This window comes from Eptatretus burgeri, chromosome 2 (assembly GCF_056783735.1).
Source record: "Eptatretus burgeri isolate ZD-2024b chromosome 2, Ebu_testis_v1, whole genome shotgun sequence".
NCBI lineage: Eukaryota > Metazoa > Chordata > Myxini > Myxiniformes > Myxinidae > Eptatretus > Eptatretus burgeri.
Window position 1 is genome coordinate 147,737,511 of NC_140962.1, and position 13,341 is coordinate 147,750,851.

General features: G+C 41.5%; 1 protein-coding gene across 1 annotated transcript in view; it reads left to right on the forward strand.

The window, feature by feature from the left end:
- Window positions 1–13,341, forward strand: part of LOC147033488 (uncharacterized) — a 48,157-nt gene that overhangs the window by 28,524 nt on the left and 6,292 nt on the right. Inside the window, exons 8-10 of the mRNA XM_085855691.1 lie at window positions 1,162–1,263; window positions 10,372–10,442; window positions 12,366–12,445. Coding sequence (XP_085711817.1) covers window positions 1,162–1,263; window positions 10,372–10,442; window positions 12,366–12,445 — 253 coding nt within the window. The remainder of the gene's footprint in view (window positions 1–1,161; window positions 1,264–10,371; window positions 10,443–12,365; window positions 12,446–13,341) is intronic.

Genomic DNA, 13,341 nt, shown 5'->3' on the forward strand with positions numbered 1-13,341 from the left:
ACTGGCTTTTGAGGCAAGGTTGGAAATGTGACTTTCCCAGGAAAGGTCATGGCAGATAGTGAGACCCAGAAGCTTGAAAGAAAAGACTTCTTCCAGAGGATTGTTGAGAAAGTGGATGGGGGGGTTTTGTAAATGGTCCTTTCGAAGAGACATAGTGAGAGTGTGAGATTTGTGTGGATTGAAAGACATGTTCCACGTGTTGGACCAGTTTGTGATTTTATCCAGATCTGCAGTGAGCGAAGAAGCTGCTGCTTGCCAGTCTGAGGGATGACAGATGGTACGGCAGAGGGTGGAGTCGTCGGCAAAGAGAAATAGAGGATTTTCCAGAGAGTCCGAGAGATCATTGATGAAAACCAGAAAAAGAACAGGGCCCAGAACGCTACCTTGAGGAACTCCAGCCTGCACAGGAAGAGAGGATGAAAGAACTCCATTTAGGGCCACACGTTGACTGCGACAGGAGAGGAAGTCTGCGAGCCATGAGTGGAGATGGCCTCGAATACCATGGGAAGAGAGTTTGGTGAGTAGGGCAGGGTGCCAGACTGTGTCAAAAGCACGTGATATGTCCAGGGATACGGCTCGGATTTCCTGTCTGGCATTGAGGACCTCCATCCATTGATGGGAGAGCAGTAGCAGCATATCCAGGGTAGAGTGACCTGGTCTGAAACCAAATTGATGATTGGAAATCAAGCCATTGGAGAAGAGGAAGGATTTCATGTCTGAAGCAATGATGGATTCCATAACCTTGCTGATGATTGGGAGAAGGCTGATTGGTCTGTAGTTACAGGGATCTGTTTTTGCACCTTTTTTATGCAGGGCAGTGATGTTAGCAGATTTCCAAGCAGATGGTAGATGACCTTGGGAAAATGAGAGGGTGAATAGAACAGAGAGAGGGTGAGCAAGAGCAGAAGAGCAGGCTTTGAGGACACGTGGGCTGATGCCGTCTGGACCGGTTGCAGAATCTGACTCGAAATTTCCTTTTCTTTGCTCTCCAACAAGTAATCTGCAAAAGGATTTCAGTCATTTTTGGGAAAAGGCTGCACTATGTTATCCATCTCGACATTCTTTCTTAAAAGTTCATCTTTTCACCTATTCTTTTTATGTTGTACCCTTCCACCTTTCCATAACATTTCAGTTTCATACATACTGTATATATTTTGACAGATTGTGGCAGATCTCGATGGCTCTGAGGTCTGCTTTTCTGCATATGATGGCTTTCCACAGCGGTCTTACCTTGATATCATTGCTGATGACCAGCTCAATAAGGTATGACTAATGTTTGGGAAACAATTTAAAATGCATACCTGTTAACATTTCACCATGAAGGAGGAGGGAGGGGGAGGGAAGCAAGGGTAGGGAGGTTAATATGACAGTGGGACTGCTCTTGACAATTGCATCGTTTAATGCTGTTATATGGGAATTGTTTTGTGTACGTGACCGGGAAAGATGTCCATGTGACTTTGCTTTTGAGGTTGTTTCATGAGTGTTTGGCCTTTTAAAAACTATTTTTGTGTTGATTTGTGAATTTTAATTTCAACATTTGCTCTTGGAAATCGATGTGATTTGCACTGAGCTAGATCGAGTTATTATGCCAAACAACATATATGGTGTCATTAAAGTTGCTTTTTCAGGTGCAGAATAGAAACGGACCTTGCTCGTTTGATGCAATATATTTTTTTGTTTCATGTCCATCTCTTTTCAACAAATCTCTCCCACAAAAAGCAATGGAAAACCACTTCCGTATATGCTAAGAAAGCAACAATAATCAGAAATCTCAGACATAAAGCGCTGGTGCCAGATGATGAGCCCCCCCTTCCCCCAGCCACCGGGGTTTGGAAGCACCCAAATGGTGAGTGGAGAAGAGCAAAACAGTTTTTATATATTACTAGCAAATACAAGCTGCTGCTTTGCTGATGGGAATTCAAAGAGCGGTGGGGGATGGAAAGAGCGGTGGGGGATGGAAAGAGCGGGGGGGGGGAGGGAAAGAGCGGTGAGGGGGGGGGGAAATAGTGGTGGGGAGAGAGAGAGAGAGAGAGAGAGAGAGAGAGAGAGAGAGAGAGAGAGAGAGAGAGAGAGATAGAGATAGAGATAGAGATAGAGATAGAGATAGAGATAGAGATAGAGATAGAGATAGAGATAGAGATAGAGATAGAGATAGAGATAGAGAGAGAGATAGAGATAGAGATAGAGATAGAGATAGAGATAGAGATAGAGATAGAGATAGAGATAGAGATAGAGATAGAGATAGAGATAGAGATAGAGATAGAGATAGAGATAGAGATAGAGATAGAGATAGAGATAGAGATAGAGATAGAGATAGAGATAGAGATATAGAGATATAGAGATATAGAGATATAGAGATATAGAGATATAGAGATATAGAGATAGAGAGATAGAGAGATAGAGAGATAGAGAGATAGAGAGATAGAGAGATAGAGAGATAGAGAGATAGAGAGATAGAGAGATAGAGAGATAGAGAGATAGAGAGATAGAGAGATAGAGAGATAGAGAGATAGAGAGATAGAGAGATAGAGAGATAGAGAGATAGAGAGATAGAGTGATAGAGAGATAGAGAGATAGAGAGATAGAGAGATAGAGAGATAGAGAGATAGAGAGATAGAGAGATAGAGAGATAGAGAGATAGAGAGATAGAGAGATAGAGAGATAGAGAGATAGAGAGATAGAGAGATAGAGAGATAGAGAGATAGAGAGATAGAGAGATAGAGAGATAGAGAGATAGAGAGATAGAGAGATAGAGAGATAGAGAGATAGAGAGAGATAGAGAGAGATAGAGAGATAGAGAGAGATAGAGAGAGATAGAGAGAGATAGAGAGATAGAGAGATATATAGAGATATATAGAGATATATAGAGATATATAGAGATATATAGAGATATATAGAGATATATAGAGATATATAGAGATATATAGAGATATATAGAGATATATAGAGATATATAGAGATATATAGAGATATAGAGATGCAAGGAAGGGTGAGGAATTGGGGGGGGGGGTAGGAAGTAAGGTGGGGGATGCTAGGAATTGGGGAGAGCAATGCCTCACCACATTGCTATACACTATGGGAGTGGGTGGAAAAAATGGTGGTGAGAGTAAGAGAAAGAGAGAAGGAGGGGAGCAAGGAAGGGATGGGGAGAGCGAAAAAAAACAGTGGGGGAAACGAGGAAGGGGGTGGAGAGGGTTGCCTCAAAAATTAAGTAGAAATTTTTCAAAGAGTAAATTAATTAAAATATCTTTACATATTTTTTTTCCAATTCTCTCTTGAACTCATAGTTTACTTGTCCCGTTGCTTTACTCATTGTAATCCTCCCATTATGTTAATTGTTCTTTTAGTTCGATCTTTCATTTCATTTATGTTGCCTTCTTCACTACGGACTTTTCCCCACAGAGAACTCAGCCACTACGACAGGAGCCTTCACAGCAATCCCACTGGTTAATTATTTTCGTTGAATCCAATGAAGTTACACTTTCGGAACATTCCTTAATCTTTTCTTCACTCAATATAATCTTCCAAACAGTAGAAAAAGTGAAGTTTAATGCTTTGGCAATTTCACATTTTGTGTAAATATGGAGAAGCACGCATCACAGCCTTACTTTATTAAAGTAAATACATAAATACACTTAGTTATAAGAATCGTTAATTTCTTTAAATTTTCAGATTTTACTCCAGATTTTGACACTTAAATAGTCCACATGTTCCAATACTCAAATCCAAGGACAAATTTCGATTTTTGTACTTTAATTAGTCTGTGAGAGTACATCGTGGTTCCAAGGCAAAGCATTTTTGAGCAGGCCAAAACAAAGTGGGGGTTTAAGACTCCCTGTGAGGGACAGCGGGCTGACCAAGTGTAAGCATGTTTTTGTTTTTCATGATGAGCACCCTGATAATTATCTTTATTGATGAGCACTCCGATAATGTTTAAATTATAAACCCAAATACCCCGTTTTCATTCATGCACTCCCTTGTATTTTTCTTACTATGCATGCAAAATTTTGGGCCATTTGGTTTCATGGTTATGGAGTTATGGAGGAGACACTCTGTCACACTAACACACATATACACACACACTAATATTTATTTTTGTAGATTTTTATTTTAGGTTCACAGTCAAGGCCATGAAAGAACTAGAACACTGAACAGGTTAGGCTGAAATGAACAAAAGGAACAGAAGAGAGAGAGAGAGAGAGAGAGAGAGAGAGAGAGAGAGAGAGAGAGAGAGAGAGAGAGAGAGAGAGAGAGAGAGAGAGAGAGAGAGAGAGAGAGAGAGAGAGAGAGAGAGAGAGAGAGAGAGAGAGAGAGAGAGAGAGAGAGAGAGAGAGAGAGAGAGAGAGAGAGAGAGAGAGAGAGAGAGAGAGAGAGAGAGAGAGAGAGAGAGAGAGAGAGAGAGAGAGAGAGAGAGAGAGAGAGAGAGAGAGAGAGAGAGAGAGAGAGAGAGAGAGAGAGAGAGAGAGAGAGAGAGAGAGAGAGAGAGAGAGAGAGAGAGAGAGAAAGAAAGAAAGAAAGAACACCAACAGCAGAGTTGAAGGGAAAAACAGAGGGATACTTGGACAAACAATGGGTGTTGGGAGGAATGAGGGGTCAGGGATGATGCATGGGGTGGACAAGATGAATACAGAAGCAATCTCTGACAAAGGAAAAACTGGAAATTTGGAAGGAGGTGGGCTTCAAGGTGTTAACGGGGGTAGAAAAGGTCATGGTTTTGGATGGGGAATGATCTGAGATGGTGGTTATCAGCTGTCTTGAACACATGTTGGGAAAAACAATGCAACCATTCTTTTCAGGCTTCTTCATCACACGTCACTATATACTCTGAGAGGGAGGGGTGTGAGAAGGGGGGTGGGAGCGAGAGAAAGTGGGAGAGAGGAGGTTACTTCCTCTTCCTCTCCCTGTTAAGACTGGAATGCCTCAATGCAGTCTTCTGAGCCCAGTGCTATTCCTAATCTTCATCAACAATTTATCTGACTCTCTGGAAAATCCTCTTTATCTATTAACTGATGACTCTACCCTCTGCTGTTGCATCCCTCATTCTTCAGATAGGCAGGCAGCAGCTCATACCTCTCTTCAGACCTTTTCAAAATAACAAGCTCGTCAAACACTTGGAATATGTCTTTATATCCCAACAACTCTCTCTGTCTCTGTCTCTCTCTGTCTCTCTCTGTCTCTCTCTGTCTCTCTCTGTCTCTCTCTGTCTCTCTCTGTCTCTCTCTGTCTCTCTCTCTCTCTCTCTCTCTCTCTCTCTCTCTCTCTATCTCTCTCTCTCTCTTTGAAAGGGCCATATGACATACACCCCCATATACTTTATTAAAAATCTTCTTGAACTTTCATTCGCTCAAACTCTTGGGTCTTACGATCAGAGAGGGTCTTTCTTGGGCAAACCACCTTTCATAAGTTGGCCTCCAAAGCCAGTCACCTACTGAGCATCCTCTGTCGTACAAAGTCCTTTCTTGGCATGCCCAAACTCCTATGCACCATAAAGGCCTTCATGTACAACTCACTGAAGGGCTGGCTCCCCTGCCTCACACCTTGCTCGGCTTGTTTCCATGGAAACCAAGGCCTTCAGCATTACTGGAATCTCCCACGATGAAACTGAGTCTATGGGCCTATCACCTTCCCATCTCAGACAGGTTGGTGGTCTTTCTGCCTTGTACCACCTCCTTTTTGGTCTCGTACCCTCTACTCTTCCCCTGCTTTGTTCTCATCTCTCCCCCCTCCCCAAGGTTTCTCCAGGGTGCATACAGTCCACCATCAACCCCCTTCTAATGAAACTACCTAACTCCAGGGTTACTGCTCACCTCCACTCATTATTTCCTCTTTTTCCTGCTTGTGATACCAACTTACACATTCTCTTCAATCTCATTCTTCCCTTCATGTCTTCAAGATGGCTGTTCTCCATCTCAGATCATCTCTGATCCAAAACTATGATCTTTTCTACCCTTGTTAGACCCCCCTCCACCCCAAGCCCACCTCCTTCCATATTTTTCAGTTTTTCCTTCTTGAGAGTTTCCTTCTGCATCCATCTTGTCCACCCCATGCATCCTTCTCTACCCTTCATTCCTCCACATACCCATTGTTTTTTCCAAGTCTTCCCCTATTTTGTCCTTCAACTCAGCTGTTAGTGTTTTCCCTCTCTATCTACTGTTCCTTTTGTCCTGTTGCATCCTCATCTGTTCAGTGTTCTAGCTCTTCCACAAACCTTGACTCTGTACAAAATGAACAAAAAACAAATCAAACCAAGAGGAGGCTGGTGAATATTCTGGTATTTCCCGTTGCAATGTGTGGATGTGAGTTGTGAATAGTGAAAACGAAAGAAACGAAGATTGACAGTTTTGGAACCTGGTGTTGGAGACAAATGTTAGAAACTCCATGGACTGCAGGAAGAAGAAACAAATCAGTGTTAGAAGAAATTAGACTACCATGCACTGTACATTAGAAGCTTTGATGGTAAAAACAGAAACTGTCATACTGTGGACACATCGTGTGCAGAAAATGAAAGTCTGGAGAAGTCAACCATGCTGGGATGGTCGAGGGAAGAAGAGGAAGAGGCAGACCTTTTATGTGCTGGATGGATTGGGGAAAGGCTGCCACAAAGGCATGGCCAGAATTTTGGAAGCAGCGCAGGAAAGCAATGTGTAGAGAAATCTGACCAGGAATGTGACCAAAAGTCGGACACAACTTGACGGAACCGGATGACTCGATGACTACTGTAAATTATATCAGGACTTAGGCCTTAGTTATTTTATAACTTGGTTTACAGATCCACCGTCAGTATATTTGCCGAAATGAAATATAAATATAATACACATTTGTAGCCTTTTATATTTATACATTTTCCGCCGAAGGTGCAAAAGTTTCAAAACCCGAAATGTAAACGTCGGCATTTATTTTCAAAATATAATTTTGTGCGCGCGCACCAAAATGCCGGGTCACCTTTAACCAAACTGCGCAGTCGTCTTTGGTCATGGCGTCTGAGCCGTGGCCAGCATGGTTCAGATTGACTGTGATTTCTGGGGCAAAAGTGATTGTTAAGAAGTATGTCAGCGGTATAAATTCGAATGACTATTGGTGATTTAATCACGCAACATCTTGACGACGAATATTCTGGCAGAACGATTGCATAAATTCAGTGCAGCAGCAGGGATGATTCGCAGGCTCCTCTCGATCGTGCCGATTTTGTTTCCATCGAAAGTTGTCCACCGCTGTTCGTATTGAAAGATTTCGGTGCCAAGTACGTCAAAGTTTCCCTGCGAGATGCTGATATTCAGCCTTCAACGGACCAGAAATCGGCCTTTGATGTGCTCATGGGGATGGGGAGACGGTCCGATCAGATGCCCACTGAAAAGTAAGAGCTGGTTATGGCTCTGATTGACCGTTTTGAGCGTGTTGACTCCTAGTAGACACCTTTTTAAAATCATATCCAGCACTATGCACTGTTGTGCACGCACACATCTACGACTTGGACAGTAATTTTCTCAGCATTGTTTCCATTTGTTTGTTGATCCAACAGGTTTATATAAGAAAAACATGCCAGACTATATTGTAAAAACAAGTTTTAATCCTTCTTTATTGTTTTTCACATCAGATGATACAGTGAACATGGGCATCCTGCATTTGAATGGTCTTCCATCTTCAATGTTTTCTTAGATCCTCCTGGTCTGGGATTTATATTTATTTTCCCCCCACCTACTCTTGTCTTTTCCATGGAACATCCGAAAAAAAATCTTAAAAATATATAACTTCTAAAAATTGAAATTATATTTATATTTATATTTCGACCTACCGACCCTACATTTTAGCTGAAGAACTGCGTAAACCAAGTTATAAAATAACTAAGGCCTTATTGATGATGATATTTGTCCTGTACTTCCACAAAGAACCACCTGCCCTTTTTCCTGCACACAGGCTTTTCCTTTATAAAGTCTTTAGAGAAGATAAAGCAGTCCCATAATATATCACGTGGGAATTCCACTGTTTGGGAAGTCATATCACCACTCCTTTGCTTCAGTCATTCCTTTTAGTCACAGTGTAAAAGGACCTCAAAAGAAATATGGAGAGAATACATGAAGCAGAATAAGGAACCTGAAGAAGTAAAGAGTCGGAGGATGGAGGAGTCATGAGGAGGAACCTGGATAGGATTCAGCTTTCAGCCACTACTCCCCAACCCTCAAACCCATCCAGGTGCAGCCAAGTGAGCCTTACAGAAAACTTTCTGCAATAATTCACTTCTCCTTAGAGAGATAGATAATGAAAGAGAGGAATAGAGAGATGAAAGAGAATAAAAAGCAAGAATTTGATTGACTAAAGAGAATTATAAAAATAAATATAGAAATATTAAAAAATTACAAAGAACAAAGATGGCGGGAAGAATTCGGAGAGATATATTATAGCAGTTACCCCCCAGGCTCAAGCACAGCAACATGTACAAGCTACCAGAAGTCCGTAGAAAGAAGTGTGAAGGGGGTGTTGGTCCAGAGAAAGAAGTGTGAAAATAGAGAACACATGGATCCAAGCCAATTATAGTTTCTAAAATAAGCTACTGTATGGGTGTTCCAAAAAGATCTGGACAACTTTGGTTGTTAATATATTTAGTACCACAAATGATACGATACCTTTTTTTTTTATTTGATACAGAAACTCAAAAAGTTTTGTTTATGTTCAGATCTGGTTGTTTAATGTAAAATAAAATGGCAACTCCGCAGGAGAAAGCTCAGTGCATCCAATGGTTCATCGAGATGAGATCCGACATGCAAGTTCAGTGTAATTTCTGTACATGGTATGGAAGGAATCTGCCATCGCGGACTGGTACAAAGAGTGGTACAAGAGGTTTGAGGAGACTGGAAGTTGTCGGAAACAGAAAAGTACCAGTCATCCAACCACAGGTGCAGCAAACATTGAACGAGTGCGTGAATCATTTCAACAAAGTCACAGAAAATCAATCTGACACGCATCCAGAGAACTTGGACTACCAACCACCACATACACAGGATTTTGCATAAAAGACTTGAGGTTTAGGCCTAGAAGGTGCAGATTCTGCAGGAACTCAAACCAAATGACGGACCCAAACACAAGGTGTTTGCCTTGGAAATGCGCAGTCGCATAGAGGATGACGAATATTACCTGAAAAAGGTCATGTTCACATACAACGCTTGCTCTCATGTATCGGGGAAGGTCACCTGGCACAATGTGAGGATCTGGAGCTCTGAAAACACACACATGGTCATTGAACACATACGCGGCAGTCCAAAGGTCAATATTTCGTATGGACTTCTCCATGACCGCTTGGTGGGTCTGTTTTGTCTTTGCGGAGGATACAGTGACCTCAACAATTTAAATGAAAATGTTGGAAGGATTCGCCTTCCCACATATTGAAGACCTGCAACCTGATATCATTTTTCAACAGTATGGTGCTCCCGCTCATTTGGCTTTAGTCGTTCGAGCCGTCCTGGATGAAAAATTTCCAGGTCGCTGGATTGGCCAAGACGGAACAACTGCTTGGCCCCCACAATCATTAGACATAACTCCCCTTGATTTTTTTTTGGGGGGGTGGGGGGAGTTGTCAAAGATGTTGTCCACAACAGCAAGGTGGCAAACCTGTAGGATCTTCATTCTCAGATCACAGCTGCATGCATACTGGTGGGTGGACGCAAACATGCTGAGCTGAACATGGCAAGAACTCGTGCACTGCCTTGATGTCCTGCATGCGACAAATGGAGCTCATATTGAAGTGTATTCATAATGTGCACAAAACTGTATAAGTTTCTTTATCATATAAACGAAAGTGTATCATTGTATCATTTGTGGTTCTAAATATATTAGAAACAAAAGTTGGCTGGGTCTTTTTGGAACACCCTGTAACTCTAATGCATGTAGTGGATGTTCAAAAGGAAAATGGACATGGGATCAAGTGATGTTGTTGGTCCCAGGCTTAGTTGCTTGCAATGCTCTTCTCTTTGAATGCTCTACTATGATGAGAGATGAAGACATAAAGATGAAGAATACTCCTGTAATCACGCAAATTCAGAATCAATTCAGAGGTGGAAACAATGACCTAATTAAATCTAGTTGGTGCAAACTGCCCATGCCAAATTCCTGCGATTTAATTGTTTTCTTCATCTTTTCATTGAACAAAATATGCCAACTCACAAGATTCCAGTGTCTCCAAAATATCACAATTCCATTATGACTAAATTATGTAAGTCGACTCACTGGCTCATTTTAAGAACACAATACTAACCTGTGTTCTTGAAAAAGGATAAAAGCAACATGCCTCAATAAATAATCCACATTTGCTTTAAAAATAGAACAAAAGTTGTTTTTGAAGGATTTTATATAACACATGCTCTCTGGATGTGTTTGCAGCACTCGCTTCTTTCTGGAATGACTGGGGAGGAAGACACCAATAATCTTGAACCTGAAGACGTGGCACTGCTGTAAGTTGGACAAATGAGGAATCCTAAAGATGAGGTGGGCTTCAGCTGAAAAGAAGACTGGCCAAAGTGTCAGCAAAAAAATTAACAAGAGAGTAGCTTGAGGAAACCAGCAATTGATTAGTATTGGTGAGAGGGATGTGCACTCACTTCGGAGTTGTCTAGCTCGTCTGGTTTTGAATCCTAACTCAGCTATAAACTGTTATACTGGGCATATTTGTTAGCATTTGACAATCTGTCACTCTGCTGTACTTGGCAAGCTTTTCTGATTGTGGAATATGAGGCCACCTTCTTTTCTTGGTTGCTAATTTCCTCCACTCATGCACTCAGCATAAAGTTCTCGATATAATCCTCTCTTCAACCCCAAGGCAGCGTTTAGAGACCAGTCCTGTTTCTCATATACATTGACTTCTCCAATGCTGTGGAAAAACCTTATTTTCCTCTTTGCAGATGATACGACATTATATCATACAACTTCACATCCCATTTATTGGCCAGCAGCTGTAGATCTTTGTTATCACCTGGAAAGGAACATTCATTCATTCTTTCATTTCATAAGAAACCAATGGCTGTTGGTTGCATAATTCCTGGCAGTGCAGCTGTTCTGCTGATGCTGTAGCCTGAACGTTAGCACAGGAATTTGGAAATTGGCCAGTGCTGGCTACTCTTCATAAAGGACGAGGTGGGATCTTTAACATCCACTAACTAATGCTGGTAGAGGGGTCCTCAAGCTTAACTTCCATTTTGATGGATGGAACACACAATGATGCCTCATCTTGCCTGTGAGACACCAGGATGATGGTTGATAGTTGGGCGGAGATTCACACCCAGGATAGACAGCTCAGAGGGCAATATGCATACTTCTAGGCTGTCCTGCCAGCCCCGAAATAAGCAAACACTGTCAGACATTTGGAACATATCTTTCAATCCAGGCAAATCTCACATTTTCACCCTGTCTCTCCAGAAGTGACCTCAAAACTAATCAAACTATTTACTTCAACAATTGACAACTGAAAGAAGATCAGTCTCTCAAACATTTGGGGCTCACCACCAGCGATAAGCTATCCTGAGTCGACCATATATCAAAGCTGGCCTCAATAACCAACCACAACTGGACATTGTCAATCATGAATAATCTTCATACGAAAAACTGAATGAATACTCCACACTGCAGAAAATATCCAGAGGGAATGCTGTCCACCTCCTCTGTCCCACTTATGTAGACAGAGCACAACTGAGTCCTGTGAAGATCGTTATTTGAGATTACGGTAATTGGTGGAAGCCTTTTAAAAATATTTAGGGGTTTGCTAGTACGCTGATCAAATTCCGATCCTCATCTACATAGGTATGGTATTGAGAGCATTGGTGATCTTCCATAATGAGGCAACCATCAGACAAAACTCTTAATGAAATTTTGGTCTGAAATGCATTCATTCAGTGATGACTAACTGTTCCAGGTCCATGGCACTGCCTAGCATTGGAATGGTAGGTAGTTCCAGTGTTCAGTAAATAGCGAGGTTGTAAAACAGCTCTGCCATATATCACTGTGGAGTCAATGGAATTGCAGCAAATTAAAGCTTAAACACTGGAGACCACAATTGAATGCTTAAAACCCAGAAGAGTGTGTGAATAAAGTGAGCAATCCACGAGTGGGAGCTATCGGCTTGACAGCAGAGAAAATAAAAGTCCGGACCAATTCTTTATGACAATCTCTTTTTATTTAAACCATCCATAGGAGTTGCATTTTACTTCACTATATACCAGTAATGCATTTGAAATGTAAACATTATTATAAACCAGTAAATTATTTAGCATCACATAAATTACTAAAGACAAGTGAAGGTTTTGAATCACAATCTTAACTCTTATGCAAATAAAGGATTTTAAACTATAAAGCATTTCAAATGCAAATTTCTGTCTTCGCAGTCATGCCGTGTATGTATATGATGATGAACAAACTGAGGTAAAGATCACGGAAATGAAGCTGAACACCTTGAGAAGAAAGTGTAAGTAGTAGGATGGGAGAGAATAAGTTGATGTTGGGATAGGAGTAGAGGAGGAGGTAATAATATAGTGTGTTTCTTTTATTTTATTTCATTTTATTGCAGGATGTAAGTCTCATAGTGGAGCTGCCACACATTCTGTACATCTAAACACACATGTACATACATATGAATACACACGACACAACACAGACCTGTTCGACAAGACAAACAGGGCCAATGAGCTTTTTTTTCTTTTTTCTTTTATGTATACTTTGTTGAGGCCCGTATGAGAGCTAACACAATGCACAGCAAGGGGGGCATGGGACAAGAGGGGCGGGAGTGGGAAGGACAAAACAGTGGGGAACAGAGACATAAGGAGATCTGTGGAAGGGAGAGGGATGGGGCGGTGAACACGGGGTATACAAGATGGACATTACAGGGACTTTCAGGAAGGAAAGCAGGGAATTTGAAGGAGATGGGCTTGGGTGGCTTATCGGGGGTAGAAAAGATCGAGGATTTGGATGGGGGATGATAAGAGGTGGTGGTCAAGCCGATAGCTCCCGATGAGCTTGGTGGAAGTTCTGTCACTTCCTGGGACACTCTGGGTACCGGTGATGCCACAACATTGGTGTGCCTTTCTCACCTCATTCAGCAGTGTATTTCCTAAGAAGTGCATGGGGATTATCTATGGGGATTATCTGTGCTCCTAAAATTTTAAATGCAGAATGTCAAGTAAGGAAGCAGTCCACACTATTTGCTTTAAGTGATTGGTATTACTCATTTGGGGTTTGAACCACAGATCTCCCAGAGTCGTTGTGGATGCTCTTACGATTACACCACTGAGTCTGGTAATTTTTAAATTATCTCTTCAAAATGCACACTTATTGGACTGCATATTTACTTATCTATTAGAAAAT